Here is an 18,786-nt window from a genome sequence, read left to right on the forward strand (position 1 = left end):
CACACACTTCAAAAAGGTTAAGCTTTAGAATAACACTTTTATTGTTTTTAGAAATATATACCAGCTACCAAAAGAAGCCGTTCCTCATACGAACACCCCCTCCCCCTTTTTTTTCTTTTACAGTATGGGAATCGTGGGGTCCTCATGCCACACGCCACACGCCACTATTTTCAGGTCCAGGGAGCCCCACGCTTCCCGAGATACATACTGGTGAGGTTATCAGGTTAAATTCGGCTTCAGGGAAAACAAAATGGCTGCCAAATCTCCAGCCAGTAGCAGCAACAATCAGTTTGTGGCTTCCTATTGGATGGCCATTTAAACCCCCTTTAAAAATAAGGAAGTGATACATGTAACAGTATCTTGGGAACCTTAAGGGCCATGAAAGCTGAAAATAGTGCGGTTCAGCGCGGGAGGGCGATGCCCCGTTCCAATCCTGTAAAAAAGTTACTGCTATGCTCATTGAAAAGTAACAACTACACTTACCGTACAGAATGAACTGTATAGAATTGGATATTGAAATGGTAGTTAGATATGGCATTAACATTGCCACCAGTATATCAGTACTTGTGAGAATTTGCTGCACATCAGATATGACAATACAGTAAGCCAGGGGTGGTCAACTGCAGTCCTCCAGGGCCACCAACAGGACAGGTTTTCAGCATATCCTTGCATCAGCACAGGTTGGTGGCCCCTGAGGACTGCAGTCAGCTACCCAAGCTTTGTCAAGGTCTCAGGTATGGTAATACCATAATCTGACTGTCACCTATGCTGAAGCAGGGAATATCCCTAATACCTGGTCTGTTGGTGGCCCTTGAGGACTGGAGTTGGCCTCCCTTGCAGCAGTCAGATCAAAAAGTGTGAAGAACCTGAAGAAACCTGCATATTATCTTCTTACTCGCACGACGACAGCTGAGGCCTGCAGCTGTATCACTGCTCTCCTGGAACCTCTTTCCCACTGCTTGGGGGGGGGGGGGGGGAGAGAAGAGACAAAAGTATCATGCATACTATAACAGGTATGTTTGTTCACGATAGATAAGTGTCATATACACACTAAAAAATAAAACCTTGGTGTGTTTCACCGAGCTGCTGAGCTGCTATTTGCATTAGTTTTCGTTGCCTAAGATGGACCTTCAGCAGAGGTTCCATCTGAGCTGCTAAGCTGTGGGTATACAAAGTACCCAGTGACTAAAAAGAACCCCAAATACCTGTTTTAAGACTAGCATGATTTCACATCCGTTATCCAGCGAGTCCAATGCTGCCTGGTGTGTAAAGTGTTACAATCCGTCTTACCTTCTGCATGGGATCAGCGTGAAGCCCTGGGGTTTCTCGTGTAGCGGAAACCACTTTTGCTCCACGATTATAACGTGCTCATAGGCAGAGGAGCAAAGGTAATAAAACTACACAGCCGTTAGATTCATTTGCACCTTCCAGTACTTTGTGAGAAGTAACTTTTTTTTTTTAGGGAACCCTTTACCCTGGTGAGGTTGCAGCTCAGGTTCTAACATTTTAAAGTTACATCAAGTGCTTTCTCTGCAAAAAAAAAAAGTCATCACAATTAACTTTCCCTAGAAAATATTTTCAATACATACTTAAATTCCTCAAATAAAAAAAAAAACCCATGCAGGCAGAATGAAGTAAAGAGAAAAAGGCAAGTTAAAATATTTTCTTTCTGAAAGGAAATAATGCATTAATCATTCACAAGTATGTTCACCAGCAATATGAAAGTGTTACTATCATTTTATATTAAGCAAAATGAAATACTTTAATAGAAACACTCTTCCTTTAAGTAAGGCATAGCTCATTGTGTGGTATGAGTGTTATACGCTATGCCTAGTGTATAAGAGCAGTATTACACACCATTACACCTGTGAGCGTGTGACCTGCATACGGGACAAGGGTTAATACACAGCTCTCTAGCTGGCCCACTTTTCACCTTCCGCAAAGGTCCCTCAAATGGAGAATATCTCCCCTCACTCCGTCCCCATATACCTAATCAGACACGAACCGCACACAAGTGAGCAGGTGACATGGATATGCAACCAGGGTTAATACACACGGCCACTCTAGCCAACTCACCTTTCTCCTGCGCAAGGTACTCCAAATGTGTTATTTTTACCCTTACTCGGTTGCAATCTATTTATTATCCGCTGCCACCACGAAATAATGATCAAATATGTAATTTGCAGAGTCTAATAGTAATAGGGTTGCCAGGTGGGCTGAGATGATGATATTGGGGAGGGGGGGGGTGGCGGTGGAATATGATGATGGGGTGGGGGGGGGGGGGTAAAGAGAGATATGATGATATGGGGGGAAGAAGATGAAAGGGGGTGAATAAGAGGATGATGATGTGAGTGGAAAATTAAATGATGATGATGATGATGATGATGGAGGGTGGGACTATGATGGGGGGGAAATGAGATGATGAGCGGGTGGACTATGATGATGATGGGGGGGGGGGAAGAGAATGAGATGATTCTGGGGAGGGGGCACTCTTCACCCCGACTGAGCGCATTGTATTTTTCACCATTGTGTCCAGTATTTTTGGATAAGACACCTGGCAACCCAAAATGGTACCTGTTTATTAGGAAACAACTATGCACGACACAGAAAAATCTGTTATAGTAAAATGTGTTTGAAAACGTACTTTACTCTCTACAAAGCGTGCCATGTCAGAGCCCAAAGCAGTACTTTTGAAATATATATATATATATATATATATATATATATATATATATATATATATATATATATATTTATTAGATAGCAGTGCTTAGATTACAGAAAAAGATTACAAGAACATACAGTTCTAATAAATGTAGACCAGTTTCTTAAAATAAAAAGGATAAAAATAAGCAGAAATCCCTATACAGTACATTACCATGTCATAGGTCCTGTCCCAGAGAGGTCACTGGAGTAGAAGAGAATCCATGTGTTCTGATCCCAACACACACCTCTGTTGAATTCTGATTTTCATAATCTTTTGGTAAGACCTGTATACCATTCTTCTCCCACTGAAACCAACATAAGCCCACCCGTCATCAGTCACATGGGTAGACATGACACACACACAAAAAAAACCTTTCCTGGTGAGTTTTCCCCAAATATAACAATACAGTAGGGCCCCACTCATACGGCGGGTTCCATTCTAGGCTGCCGCCGAAAAGCGAAAATCTCCAAAAAGCGGAACATAGCAAATGCTATGTCCACCGGCGATTTTCCGTCTTTCCTGCCCAGAATCAGCAGCTCCCCCTTCTGCGCATACGCAGACGGTACCGCGAAAGGGCCCGCCTTATTGGCGGATCGCCGAGAAGCGAAACGTAGAGAAGCGGGGCCCTATTGTACTAATTTTGCCGGCCTGCTTGTAAGTTTGAATGACAAATGGGTATCTGTCCCTTGCCAACTCTGAAACATGAAGGGTTTGGCCCTACTGCATCCGTCTCAGTGCAACTGTTACAAATATCTATTCGTTATTCTTCAGATTAGGTCTCAGGGCCGTGATAGCTTCAGGATTTAATACATGTACTCTTTTTTTGGAATACCTTCTTAGCCACGACCCCTGAACCCTCCAAAAAGGATGGTCTTTGAAGGTACACTTACAAGCATCCTGTTTATTCTAGTGTCAGGAAAGCCATAATGCAATCCCTTCTGGTAAAAACAGATGCCATTCTCTCTAGATTCTATCAGTCCTATAAACTAGGCCTGGCCATAAAAGCATTTCTTGTATTTGTAACCAACGTTAACCCCTGAAGTACCAGATTGATTAAAAAATACTCAATATCTCATGATATTATCATGACATGCCTAATGTTTATCAGGAGAGCAGTGTGTATCACAAATTCCTGGTTTGTAAAGGCCCAGGCTATTTATGGTGAAGATCACAGACATGGAACTTGTATGGTTTAGTACATAGTATGACATCAGTTAAACAAAAGCGAAACATACAAAGGAATGAACTATACCTGAGATGTACATTACTAGGTCTTCCAGACAACGCCACAGTGCTTGTTCCTTGTGCACAAAAGGATGTTTAACCCGAATAGGTTTATGCTGGGAAGAAAGGTTAGTTACTAAATGTGGTAGGACACCATATCATTCCACACAGCAGTTTCATGAAAGACTAGCAGTATCCATGCTAATGGGAGATCTTTATAATTGTAGTTGTATGGGTACCTCACGCCTCTTCAGAAGAACCATCTACAATACATTTGAGATGAAGACCAGATCTGGAAAGCACTTGTACAAACTACACCTATGAAGAAATTTTAGTGATAGAGATGGTCACATTTTGCAACTTCTTACAGGCCCAATATAATACGGCTGTATTCCTGAAAGCAAAGGGTGAGATTATCTACAGTACAAGGAAAACTCCAGTCATCTGAACAGGTTACAGGAATGTGTGTACTTGTAACCATGTATTATTTGTTTTACTCTATGCCCAGGACATACTTGAAAATGAGAGGTAACTCTCAATGTATTACTTCCTGGTAAAATATTTTATAAATAAATAAAATAAATAGGAGGAAAAACTGGACATGCCCCTGTGAATGAAACGTGTTTGCCCCCACCCCCCCCGGCAAAGTCACGTGATCACCTATGAATCAGATGCTTTCTGAGCCTTGAATATGGCATTATTTGTATAGGTTAATGTTTTTAAAGATGTATACGTTAGAACTATATAAAGACATTGTTAACATGAGCATTTGTTTTTTTATAGTCCCTCTGTAAAACAAAATGTTGATGTTTGACCTCAGTGTGCCTTCTCTATGGACTTTACACAGCTCCCCTTCTATAGAAATCTTTTGTTTGTTACTCATTGTACCAGTCTTTCTCACTTACATGTTTTATTGTTATTGGTTTTCCCACTCCATTGTACTGTGCTGCAGAATAGAAGTGCTTTTAAAATAAATAACAGAGCTCAAAAAGGTGTGCTGGGCTTGTGATAAAACCCTCAAATTACACATTCTCTGCAACATCAACTTGGACAGAAATGTATTGCAGGCCTGTTCCCCAAGCATCTCTTCTTTCACTGTCTCCAGCCACGTGACCGAACAAAAAATTCCCAAATCCCAGTTTGGCTGTGTGCGTTTGACTCTGGGTACCAGCGTCCTACCTCTCCATGCTGGCACTGGCGCACAATCCCTGGCTAACCCTGCAATACCCAAGTTGAATCTGTAGCACTGGTGCACAAACCGAGAGGCAGCAGCACAGGTGTGACTGTAGGCCAATTTGTTCCCCGTGGGAATAAATTAGCAATACTCTAGCAAGCAGAGTAATGAGAGGATCTAGAGAAAGCTGCTCATTGGGCGTTAACCACTTTCACATTTAACGCCTCATTGCTTAGCAATATCTCAAATAGAGGGAAAACAAATCTAATCACCCCCTTTGCTTGGGCTTAACTGCTAGCAGGTGAATATTAAGAGCAGCTTCCAAGGTAATACCTAGAAAGTGAAAGAAAGTTCAATATGTAAATAAGAGCTAGAACGAGATTTTGAAAGGCTAGGAAGGGGTACCTTCAACTTTATCCGGATTATAAATGTAGTATGCGCGGCAGAAAGTCCCATATAACCAGTATGTATTACACATCATAAAAAATTGTTGTGTGCATAATATGCCAGGTATTCCACCTCTATGGGATATACTTTAGGCTGATGGGGATATGTAACAAGTGTTACAAACTAGAGCAGTGGTTCCTGCATCCACAGTAGCAAGGAATTGTGGGGCGTGACTTTGGAAACTCCCGCAGTGACAGCTATACCCCCCTATGCTGTCTGCATACACTGAGGGGCAGTTTGGGGCCTTATTAAGCGTGTCCATCATGAACTGAGGACACTATACTGCCTGGTATCAGAGACAGTGGTGTTTGCTATAGTCTGAGTTGGCAATAATATATATTTTTTAAATTGTATTTTTTTAATTAGGGGGTTTGCACCACTTTCTAGCAGGGGGTGCAGTGTAAAAAACAAAAAGGTTGGGAACCCTATATGGAGCATTGCTCCAAAACATTGTGTCACTGACTGCATCAATATCATTTTTTGCCCCGATTTACTCCACCTGTTTTGGGGAGCGGTTATAGGACGAGTTAGAAGAGGAGTGAAGAGCAATGTTATATGTAAAGTAATAGTTGCGCCTATAACCAGTGCAATTCCTCTGCGCCGAATGAATCCGCCAGGTTTAGGCGGCGTTATTCTCTGCGCCAAACGGAATAAACCAGATCTGAAAGATTCATACATGTAGCTGCTCGCATATGGACACAGATGCTCCATGTTTAGTGTAAATTGCACCTTTTTGATCCATGTTCCCTCTTAATGTGTACATAATAGTATTTTGAAGCAATAATCAGGATGGAGCATCACTGAAACAATAAAAAAGGTAAATTTGTTTTTGGAAATATTTTTTTTTTGTAAATTACAAAGTTAATAAAAATTATACAAATAAATGGATTTTCCATAACAGAACAAGGCAAAGTCAATGTTAGTGTTAGGACCTGCGATATTATGGTCATGCCTTGAAAGTGGCTCACAGGCTTACACGCTTTGGCCAAAGGGTTAACTAAATGACCCTTTTTTCAAGAGATAAGTATTTCACTGTGTATTTTTGTCACATTGGATGTTGCTCTGGACTTCTGTTTCTTGTTTTATATAAATAGCCACGCCCAGTAGCACTCCTTTTGACACTTGTATGCATATATATTGTGTGGTAATTTGGGGGGGTTTCTGAGCGCTTGCTGGGTATCTGTGCGTTTGTTTAAAGTCAATGTGAAGTATACCATTTAATATCGATGTGCAAAACAAATGTCTTCCATTGCAACAAATCTTGCCATACAGCTGCATAATATTTTGCTAGGCCACTTTGGTTCTGCTGTTATTTCTCAGCTCAACAAGTTTCTGAAACTTTAGCATGGCTTTCGTGGACAACCGCCCGCCCGCCCCAAATGTACTGAAAAAAAATGTAAGACAGAAGATAGGAAATTGAAGAAATAAAAAATTGAGGGGTAGCAGTAATACTCAGTTGTATGTTAAAACATTTTCAAGATGAAACTTCCGAAAGCCTCATTTTAGTCCAGATATTTCAGAATTATTGACGTGCAACATGAGTAATTACATCCGCACTAAGGTTTAGGTCCAAGGGATAAAATAGGGTAAATGTGCAGAGATTTTCCCTTTCCATTATGTTTAAAGGGGAAATTGAGCGTATTGAAGCTTCTGGGGAGAGAGCAGGGCATGTTATCTGTAGGATTTGTTAGCGTGAGAAGCTTATGTAAACAATAAGTAGGAAAATATGTAAGGGAAGGCATGAGCTCAGAGCCCTGTGACCTTACAAAGCCACTTTATCTCCATGTACCTGAAGCAACAATATATTACGCTGCAAACTCTTGGGGTCAAATATCTACTGTAACCGACCAGAAAACCAAATTGACAAAAGTAAAACGGACTATTGCAAGAAAAAATGTTAAATATAAAAAGGATAGTGATGGTAGTTACCTGCAGGCTGTAACATGGAAGTGCAAAATTGTAACAAAAACATTACTTGTGTAACTAACGTACAACACTAAGTGTGATGTGCAAGAAAATTCACTAAACACAAAACATTGGTCTCCCTTGAATTGCAACTTGCCTTTTGAGAGAACCACCTTACCTTTTTGCAAGAGATTTCCCTGGGAACACTCCTTGCAGAGCACAGATCAGGACATCTGTTGCTGATAATCACCTGTTCCCTAGCAGCAGCCAGCTCCTCTGGATGCAGCCACCACCTGTGCTCCTCCCATCCGCTGGAAGATGGAAATGGTAACTGCAGCAAGTGATCGATGCATCTTCACCAGCTCTGCCACTGCTGCATCCTGACCAAGAACCAGAGAGAGGTCTCTGGTGACAAACGGTGCTCCAAGCTTTGCTCCTCTTCACGAGCTGCTCTTACTGTGCCATGCAATCTCCTGCTGCAACACCTTTGTACTCTTGTAACGGCAACCGACTTTCCACAGAGCTACACAACCTGACAGGATGCAGCAGCTGCAGCACAATTTGGTTTCAAAAGGTGACTCCAAGAGTATTCATGCTTTGCCTTACAAAGTGAGGCGTATGGTACAAATAGTGATTCCTGCTGCTAACATAAAGACCAGTGTGCATGCAAATCCAATGTGTCACAGAGCCCCTCTCAGCTGGTCTCAAGGATGACCAATGAAAAGGGAGAAATTACACACCGGTGACCCACTCTTCTCCTGAGAGCTAAAACCCACCACTGCGCAACTGTGCTCACAGATCCCAGAAGTGGATGGCTCCTCAATCTGTTACCAAAGGCCTCTTTATTACTTTTTATATTCTCTAGGGTGATTCTTTTCTTTGTTTTGAGAATCTGCTGCAAAATCATACGTGAAAGATAAAAGCAAACTTCAAAATTAAAACCAAATTGGGGTCAATCTGGATGGACACAATAACTCTTTAAAATGTAGCAACTGTGCTCTTCAAAAGCAGCGATGTGCCGGCCTCAGACATGGGATGAAAGGCTCGGAATTTTCTCTGCTTCTTGCAGTAAAATTACAGACACAGGTGCCTCCGCCTCCCAACGGTGAATGAGCAGCCAAATCCGTTCAATGCAAATAAAACGGATACTGCAACCAGAAACAGGAGGATCTTCCACTTGTACGGAAAAAATATATATATAAAAGAAACAAAAGCAAAAAAACATTTTAAAAATGAACATGTCAATGTTTTACTGCTTGTTGATTATGAACCATGGCCTTTGTCTTACAAATCAAGCATTCAGACTCTGAGAACCCCTAGGCTGAAAAACCAAAGGGTCAGAGGTTTTGTTGTCAATTCACTTCCAGGCAGAAAGACATTTTCCTCAAAAGAAAATTTATTGAGAATGAAACAAAATCAGCTCAACTGTGTGTGCACGGTTTCAATGACCGCCATGTTAAGCTGAGAACGGCAGAAAGGGGTACTCCTCCCTTTCCAGAAATCTTGTGTATACAGCACAAAGCAATGAAGTCATCACGTTTTCACTTAAAACACGGGAATTGGCATCACAATAGCAGATACACAATATATATTTTTTTGTTAACGCTGCCAATTGAGTAAAATGCTAAACAGACACTTTCTTCCAATTTTCCACTTGTTAACTGCCCCCTGAAGAGCAGACTTCTTTTCTCAGTTTGCCAGCTGTACATTTGGAGGGAGAATGGGTTAGATATTACACAAGTACTAACTTGACATTTCACGGCTTCCCAAAAAACATAGCTGAACAGAAATGGAGTGTTAAACATCTGAAAGCATTCTTCCTTTTGCGATTACTCTGCACCAATTCCACCCAAAAGGTACAATCTTTAGTAATTTTAACATGGAACAATCAGCCTATCCAACAAGATATAGAAAGACTAATTTTGCATTTGAAGAACACAGTCAGCATATATTTACTACATCACCTCAGAGAACCAACAATGAATTGTAGTGTTATTTTTGTCATCCTACCATACAAATAATGGTCCTTGGATAGTCAGCAGTTTTTTTAGGTTCATTTAGGCATCTCACAATGTGTCCTAAGCACTATGAAAATACCAAAAGGACGTTGCACCTGATAAGAAGTTTCTGCACCAGAATTCAAGTTTAGTTTATTACTAAAAAAAAAAAAAAAAAAAAAAGAAGAAGATAACTAGTAACTTGTAATGAAGATCATGCTGTACTTAAAAAGGGGGGGGGGGGGAGGGTACGTGCCAAAAACAAAATCCTCCAATTTGAAATTTAAAGATACGAGACAGGAGGCAAATAAGAAAAGTAGGGGAACCAGAATGAACTGAAGATTTTCTGGCTACAAGCTATTACTTCTGGTGTAAAACCAAGTATTATATATATATAGATGCAGTGGGCCCAGAGATGAGCAGATAAAGCATAATTTGGACAGTTTCATAGATTCCAAAATACACAAGACTTGAAATGTCATTCCACATGAAAACACATTGATATTTTTTTACAAAGAACAAAACAGTTTTTGTTTGGAAACCTTAAATTCAAAGAAACTTCCTTGGACCTTCACAAAAAAAATGGCTATTAAACTCAACCATGCATATGCAAAACTACAGACTTAATTTGGGTGCATTTCTTGGCTTTTACAGATTCTTTGATAGAGTCTGGACATACATTATTTAAGAATGAATATATGTACATTGCACGCACATTCACGAATGATGCTTTCATTTTTATTTTTCTGCTGCAGGTGCCATTAACATACCACTTGACTATACACTACAGCATGGGTGGGCAACTCCAGTCCTCAAGGGCCACCAACAGGACAGGTTTTCAGGATATCCTTGCTTCAGCACAGGTGGCTCAGTCCAAGACCGTCACTGTTTGAGCCACCTGTACTCAAGCAGGGATATCCTGAAAACCTGACCTGTTGGTGGCCCTTGAGGACTGAAGTTGCACACCCCTACTGTACAGGCTTCTGAAAGAAACACAAACAGGCGACAGTGGCATCTTTAGTTTTACAAAATGCAGAGACCTCTTACAGAAAGGGTGTCCCATCATCAGCTATCTTAGTTTGATAGGTAAACATAACTTCTAGTTTATGGCTTAAAATAAAATCAATATATATATAAATAGATGGGTCACGAGCTCTCCAAATGGATAAAGACACCGGAAGCTGCAGTGAAGGATCGGATGAATACACTGGTCAGGCAGCCTTGCAATGCCATCCTGTTTTGGTCCATGACTTCTATTCTCATTCAGTTAGCATCACTGACAAAAGCAGAAGTTGAAAAAACAACGAGATAATTTAGGTTTTGCTGATGGACGAAGACTACCGAGTAGTGAAGTACTGAGGCTCGACTGCAGCGTCGTGTGTCAGTAATTACTATTTTAATTTTTATCATTTTACCCAAGGTGCAGACAACTTTGCAGCATACAAAGCTGCAATTGCTACCATTCTAGCCATAGATTGATACATATAGAGAAATTTAATAACTATTCACTGTTCGGCCAGACACATAGCAAAGCACTAACAGTCAAAGAATACAGTACATTCTGCTTTTGTTGGGGGAGCAAACCAAACTGGATAAAGATTTCCGTTTTTGGAAAATCACAATTATAGACATTTGAGTATGGGATGGCTATTCTCAATTATAGAAAATTACTGGGGTTTCATAATGAACTTGGTGGTTAGGAAGAGAGAAAATAAAGCAGTTGTTTTTTTTGTTTGATTGACTCATTAGGACTGAACCATTGAGCAGGTATGCAAACATATCAAACTAGGGATACGTACTCACAGGCCTGCCTGCACGTGATGGGTTGTTTGTCTATCACTGTAACAAACAGTTGCAACCAACATTCAGCTTCTTTTCAAACACTGACTGCACAGATTTTCATTAATTTAGCTAAAAACGTAGAGAAAAATGGGTAAAGAGTAAGAACGTCTACTGGCAGAAGACCGTTCCGGGGCAGTGCTAATTTTAGGAATGTACCATTTTATGATGGGTGTCCTTGGTGCAGTTATGCTCTTTATTGCAAACAGAAAGAATCACTGCTATGGAGTTTAGTATATAATAAACCATATAGCTGCTTTGTACAAGTAGTGTGTGTACTAATGTCAAAGTCAGCACACAATGTGTCTAGGTGTACAGTATATAACAAGACATGCCAATAAATTAGGATAACCACGTTTACTGGACTATAAACACTCACAATAAGATGAATGCCAGTTATACATCCTAATTTTAGGCATCTAAAAAAAAGTTTAATGTAAAGAAAATTGCTTTATCACTACACCAAACAGAAAGCACAAATAGCTGCAGACACATTCAAAGTCTGCACCATTGTATATGTTGTTACCTAAATATCTCCATCTCGGAGGTTAAGACATTAATTGTGCTACCTATAGAAAAGTGAAAGCCCGGGCCTGACATTCCGGAGAATGATACTGTGTTTGTGTGCCAAAAGCAGGATCAGTGGCCAATTTACCAAAACATAAGATACACAGGAAAAGAAAGTCTACATTCCTGGGTCACTGCACAAAGTGGACTTCCTCAAATAGCATTAATTCTTTTTCAACAATAAACTGTGCATGATTACTAATCGTTAACCCATTTTGGTACAGGAATGAATTTACTTCGTGGTTTGGGCTTTTGAACATTCTATGCACGTGTCAAGACAAATTAACCAAAAAAAAAAAAAAGAAGCATTTATATATATAACTGTTTTGGAAAGCACCGCTAATTCACTTGCATTCTAATGTAAGCACAAAATGTTCGTTTGTAACAAAGGTTTCTTCTACATTTGCCAGACATGGCCACTGCTACAAACCCAGACTGCATTATGGGATACAGTGGAACTTGTTCACATAGATGGGCAATAGAGGACAGTTAATTGCTTATACAATGGCTTTCTTCTAATACAGTAGATTGGCTTATACAAATTGTATATAACATACCACTATATTCCATCACATACATGTCTTAATGGAGAGGTAGGAAAGATGAATAGCCATTTTATAAGCGCACTAAGAATACTCCAGCAATTCAGTCAGACAAGTTTTTTTTTTTTTTTAGGCATTTTGACTGCATTGGCTTGAGTGTGTCATCCTCTATAGGTAGGAGGCTTTTACATTACAAACTAGCAATCTGTATTTTCTTGCTGCTTGCAATGTTTCAATACAATGTTATTACAAATTCAGTGTTAAAAAAAAAATTTAAAAAAAAAAAAATGGATTAGTAAACTATTAACACGACAAATGAAATTAAGGAAATGTAGACAAAATTAAAATTCATGCATCACACTTACGGAAATAGGATTCAAAGAAAAACAAATAAAGGCATGTTAAAGGACCTTTGCCTTTAATAAATATATAGGTGGAAAGCAGGGGGTCTCCGGAGCAGAAACGCATTTAATTTAATCTCCAGGGACCCCCTGCTCCCCAAGATACTTCTATCGTCAGGTTATGCCGGCATCTCACTGCTGTGTGCAAGTCCCTCGGACCATTAGGAAGTTGCGGCTTGCTATTGGCCCATGGGACCTTTAAATAAACATGTTCTGTGCCAAACAGGGCCCTTCCGACGTATCTCAGGGAGCAGGTGGTACCCAGAGCTGAAATCAACGCACTTCAGAGACCCCATGCTTCCCACCTAGTCAAAAGCAAAACAAAATACAAAGAGGAATAGCCACTTTAAAGAAACTATTGTGCAATTTTCTGAAGCAGTAAAATCAAATGCACCATGGCTAATATTTTGCCACTTACAGAAACATTTGTAGGTACTTATTTTTTCTTTTGGGGGCACCATCATTTTTTTCCCCAGGAGGAATCTTGGGCTGCGCTTATAGTGCCGACGACATTGCACCAAAACGAATGCATTGTCGTCGTGTGCGCTCATAGCAAAAAAAAAAGAAGGACAAACTGCAACAAGACATTGTCCCCTTGGATCAGAGGTGGCCAACTCCAGTCCTCAAGGACCACCACCAGGTCAGGTGTTAAGGATATTCCTGCACAGCACAGGTGGTTCAATCAGTTGCTCAGTGAGACAGCCACCTGTGCTGAAGCAGGGATATCCTTAAAACCCGACCTGTTGGTGGCCATTGAGGACTGGAGTAGGCCACTCCTGCTATAGATGTTTAATATGGTTGGGGTTGTGAAAGAGCATGCTTCTCAAAGACTCTAGAACACTGTATTTGCACTAAACACAAGATAAAGCTTTTTTTTAAACTTCAAAGAAATGGGAACGGATAAACGGGAACAGTGCTCTGACAACTATTATTTTAAATGTATTTGCTCAATTTTATTTTACGTTTATTTAAAAAGTCAGAGTTCTGTATTTTATTTAATCATGTTGCTTTTGACTACTTTGGACTGGTACTGATGTGAAGCTGGTTTCAAATTTGAAGGCTTTGAGTAGTATGGCGAGCTACCTACATAATTTTTTAAAGTATGAAAAAGTACCTTGATTTTACAGATTCAAAAACCTGCATGAGAGCTTCCGATTCACTAGCAGCTCCATAAATTCCCAATACCAAATCAAAGCAGTGGTTGGGTTTTATTTGCAGAAGTTGACAGAAGGAAAAGAAAATGACTGAAGAAAAAAAAAAAAAAAAAGATATATGAACAAGGGACTATATGCTCTATAAGGGGGACCTGTTTTTGTTTCCAGTCCAGATGTATTATATGTATATCTTTACTAGACAGGGTACAAAACTGCAGTACAAAGACTGGACTAGCTATAACAAAACTAAAAGATTATACTGTATCCCATAATACCTTGTGAACAGTGTTAGTAAAAATAAACATTGAATTAAGATGCCCCGCGTACAATAACCATAACAAGGTAGTCATCATCTGATTTGGCGAGGGCTTTTGCTGTTGAATCCAGGAACTGCTGTGAGAAATCACAGGGTGGGAAGGCATGAAGGACTCCCGTGTGATCCTTGTCTTTATTCCCCCCCACTGGCAGGCTGATGACTCCTGCAGCCTGTTTTTGCTTTAAATAGGACACAAGGTTTCTCAAGGGTCGTTGAGTGGAACTGGCTTGATCCCCAGAACCCTCAGAGGTGCCAGGAACAGCTAGTAAGATGGCATAGCCATTGGGCCCAGCCACTTTGATACGTCGAGTTACTTCATCGAGCTTGGGCTGGTCCAGTCGTAAACGCTGAGTGATCTTTAGCTGGGCTACTTTTCCTCCCGAGGATCCCTCAACCAGCAGGTTGGTAGCGATGCCAAGATCTCCCTGCAGCAGGTGCATGTTGGACGGGAAATTGCTGTTTTTCAGTAGCAGCATGCCTTGCCAGGCCAAGCACAACTTCTGTGCGCCATCTGGTTTCTGTGGTGATTTCACCTTGGTGCTGCTATCGGGACGCTCGACCTTTATGAACGGAGTTTTACACTCTGCCATCCGGAGCTTCCTGTCTTGTTCGGCAGAGTTAGTGTTCTTACGGTCACGCTTGTCTCCCTGACCCCGCTCCAGGCTGCCCCGCCGATCCCTGGAAGGTGAGGGACGTTCAACTCTGTTAGCTGCACGCTCTGTGTCGCCATAACGGGTGTCTCGCACTCCGCTGCCCTCGGGGCTTCTCTCAGGGGTAGCACAGTGTCTCTTTCTGGCGCGGTCAGTCTCAGGAGACCTGTCCAGGTGCCGACCTTCATCTAGCAGCCTCCTTTTCCTGGGCTGGTCTCTGTTAACTACATCTCTTTCACGCTCTCTCTCAATAGACCAGCCATCTATCCGGCGCTCTAAAGTTTCTATAGGCTCATAGGGTACTCTGTTTCTGTCTCTCACGGGTGGTGGCACCCACTCCGTCTCTGCATACAAATCCCTTTCCCTGTCCCTATACAGCAGAGGTGGTGTACGGTCTCTAGCTCTAAGGGGATCTGGAGCCCTATGCCCAAAAGTGTCCCCCACCAAGTCATAATGAGGCAGGGGCAATGGCTGAAGGTATGGCTGCTGATAACAATTTTCTGATTCCGCAAAGTCCACACGAAGCCTTCGATCTTGTCCCCCTAAAGCAAAGCCTCTCATCTGGGTGCAAGCAGCTTGAGCAGCATCCAGGCTTTCATATTGTATATAGGCCCAGCTATCCCCTTTACAGTAATCAATAGTTCTAATGGTGCCAAACCTGTCAAACTCACGGGCCAGAGCTGCCAGTGGAACCCAGGGGCCCAGCCCGCCTACCCACAGGCGGTTGCTGGGGGTGGCTTTGCCATAGCCGATTTTGATTGGGTTGCGAAGGATAATCTTGCCAGACATGGTCATCTTGGCCCTGTGAGCCATATCCAGGTTCTCGTACTTGAGGAAGCCGTAAGTAGACGACTGTCCGCGAGCAGTCCGCTTAATGTCCACCTCGGTAATGGCCCCGAAGCGGTCAAAGGCCCGGCGCAGTTCGCTCTCAGTCACGTCAATATCTAGGTTGCCTAGGAACAGGGTCCGGTTGGCCCTCTGGTCGTCCTCGGGGGAGATCTCCTGCTCCCGGAAGTTCAATCGGGGTTCAATCGGGTAGGTGGGCCGCACCCGACCCTCGTAGAAGGTGTAGTCACGTTCCCTCTCTAGTTCCCGGGGTAAAGGCGGTGGAGGAGGTGGCGGAAGGCGGCCTAAAGCCAGCTGCTGCAGCCGGTAATCCCTGTAACCCAGGCCGCCAGGGGATAGGCCCCGCTGCCCGTGCGGATGCCGGTGCGCGGCAACGGTGTTCACGGAGGCTGGAAGGCCAGCGGCCTGGTAGGGCTGCTCCTTCTCCCCAGGCAACGGCGAGCGGCTCTGCCGGCGGCTGACGTACACCGCCTCGATCTTCAGCGGCCGGTCGTACAGCACCAGCCTCCCCCGGGCGTGTTTGGCGGCTCGGGCATCCTCCGCCCGCCGGAAGTTCACCAGGGCCACCCGCTCTTTCCCGGTGCGGGATATCTTCACGCTGACGTCGCCGAACTTCTTGAACTCGTGAAACAGCCCGTCCTCCACTGCCTCGTCGCTGAGCGAGGAGCCCAGCTCGCTGATACGCAGGGACTTGTACTCCAGCTCGGCCCGGGCCTCGGCCCCGCGGCCACCCACCGCCCCGACACCTGCGCGGTTGTCCACTCCCTTGCTGCTGCCGCTCCCGCTGCTGGCCCCCGGGGAGCCGTAGGCGTGTAGCCCCGGGGCTCTGCCGGGGTTATCATACTCGCGGCCCTTGTCGAGGTGAAGGCCGCGGCGCCCGGCGTTGGTCTCCGAGGCCTTCCCGGCCGAGCCGCTCCCGTTACTACCGCCCACCGAGCTGAGCTGCGGCTGTTTTTTCCCCGCGCGCTCCCGAGCTGGCTCCTCCGCCCCCCGGGACCGCTTGGCCTTGGCCGGGGAGCGTTCTTTTCCTTTCATGGCGGATGCACAGGCGTTTTTTTTTTTTTTTAGTGTGTCCGACAGCGGCTCGCCTCACACACGGTGGCTTGGCGCCATCTTACAGCTCGCGCTCGCTGGTGGGGTCCGCCTTGCACGCTGATTGGCCGACAGCTGGAACCCCGCGCGGTTTGCATTGGACGGGACAGGCTGTCAATCTAGAAGACGCGGGCGGGATACGCAGCGCGTCCCTCTGGTGGATGGCGTCGGTGACGTCACGTCCGCTACTCCCGCCCTTTGGCCCCGGAGCAGAGACCGTTTTTTTTTTCTCAGGGGTGTGAAGTCCCTAGACCGGAAGCCCCCCCGGCAGTTCCCGGTCTGCATGCACTGTCCAGACAGCAAAATGACAATAATACTTACCGTTCATAAAGCGCTGGTGATAGGTGGAAATCGCTGTCAATCAAGGGCGGGCTGCTGTGTGATTGGACAGGCGTCCGTGAGGTGCGGGACTATGGGAGGGGCCAATCTACCTAGCAACCGGGTCCTGTCAGCGCCATAAAATAAAGTCCAGTCATTCCATAAGCATGCAGGGTGTCACATCAGAACCCCATACATTGTATCAAGTAAATAGAAGAGAGACACGTCTGAACCAACAGAACCAGAGCCACAAAAAAGCACAGGAACTAGTGTCCTGTCAGAACCAAAGCCTAGAATCAGCACAGGAACTAGTGTCCTGTCAGAACCAGAGCCCAGAATCAGAACATGAGCCAGTATCATGTCAGAACCAGAGCCCAGAATCCACACAGAGAAGAGCCACCAAATTAATAAAGGGGATGGAAAATCTGAGTTATGAGGAGGGGCTAGCTAAATTAGATTTGTTGACATTAGGAAAGAGGCTTGTAAGGCCTCGTTCAGACAAGATGCGATGTGACTTGCGCTTACGTGCGCGCGCACATTCGCCACTCTTTCGCTTTGGTGTGTGGGACTTTTCAAAGTGGAAATGACCCCCGGCGGCGAAGTACAGCGTTGACGCTGCTGCACTTGAAGGAGACAACTGAAGTTGTGATTTCAAGCGGCAGCCGCGTCACGTGTACTTCGCCAGCCAATTACAAACACACTTTGTTTTTATTTGTTTTTTTTAAAGTCCCGCCTCCAATTGCGTCATTTGGTCTGCTGGGGATGAGCACACATCGCCCAGCAGACAGAGGCGCGGACGCGTAGTACTGTAGTATTCTGTTGTGAGCTCAGCCATGTCCAGGGTGGAAACTGGCGCTCCAGCGCTGCGTCCTACTCGGCCGGGTGATTCCTGGCCGGCTAGGTGTGTGCGCATCTGGGGGCGCGGCCACGACGTCACGAAGCTGGTCGCCCTCATTGGGCGAACCGCTCACGTGACGCGCTTGTCGCAACGTGTCCAACGTGAGCGCGTGCGCCCGCTCAGCACCACCCTGACGAGATGGGATATGATAACGATATACAAATATATTCGGGGTCAATACAAGGAGCTTTCAAAATAACTTAATCCCACGGGCAGTACAAATGACACAGGGTCATCCCTTAAGGTTGGAGGAAAAAGATTTCACCCGCAACAAAGGAAAGGGTTCTTTACATTAAGGGCAGTTTAGTACTCATGGAGACTGTGATGGCAGATACAATAGATATCTTTAAAAAAAAAAGGTTGGACATCTTTTTAGAAAGGCAAGGTATACAGGGATATACCAAGTAAGTAAAGCATGTTGATCCAGGGAATAATCTGATTGCCAATATTTGGAGTAAGGAAGGAATTATTTTTTTTCCCTTTATGAAATATCATTGTTTAATCTATCACTGGGGTTTTTTGTTTGCCTTCCTCTGGATCAATATACTGTAAATACAAATATAACACTCCTTGCCCGGCTTCTCGGGAGATTAGATTGGTGTGTTATGTATGGCTAGTCTGCATGGGTTACCTTGACTCGGGGTGCTGGATTCATGCGGCTGGGCGATGAGGTAGCAAGGTTGTGAATTAATGAGCGCCAGGAATTTTT

General features: G+C 43.7%; 1 protein-coding gene and 1 long non-coding RNA gene across 3 annotated transcripts in view; one reads left to right on the forward strand and one right to left on the reverse strand.

The window, feature by feature from the left end:
* Positions 1-17: 17 nt before the first annotated feature.
* RBM15 (RNA binding motif protein 15) lies at positions 18-17,100 on the reverse strand. The gene is made up of 2 exons (XM_075613573.1): positions 3,960-17,100; positions 18-3,011 (listed from the first exon to the last, which is right to left on the reverse strand). Exon 1 carries the CDS (start codon positions 16,802-16,804, stop codon positions 14,267-14,269), a length of 2,538 nt encoding a protein of 845 aa, XP_075469688.1. The 5' UTR covers positions 16,805-17,100; the 3' UTR covers positions 18-3,011; positions 3,960-14,266.
* LOC142502498 (uncharacterized) overlaps positions 15,849-18,786 on the forward strand; it is a 35,338-nt gene continuing 32,400 nt past the window's right edge. For both annotated transcript variants that reach the window (XR_012803778.1, XR_012803779.1), the window contains exon 1: positions 15,849-17,263. This is a non-coding gene — a long non-coding RNA (uncharacterized LOC142502498). The remainder of the gene's footprint in view (positions 17,264-18,786) is intronic.

This window comes from Ascaphus truei, chromosome 9, assembly GCF_040206685.1.
Source record: "Ascaphus truei isolate aAscTru1 chromosome 9, aAscTru1.hap1, whole genome shotgun sequence".
Classification (NCBI taxonomy): domain Eukaryota; kingdom Metazoa; phylum Chordata; class Amphibia; order Anura; family Ascaphidae; genus Ascaphus; species Ascaphus truei.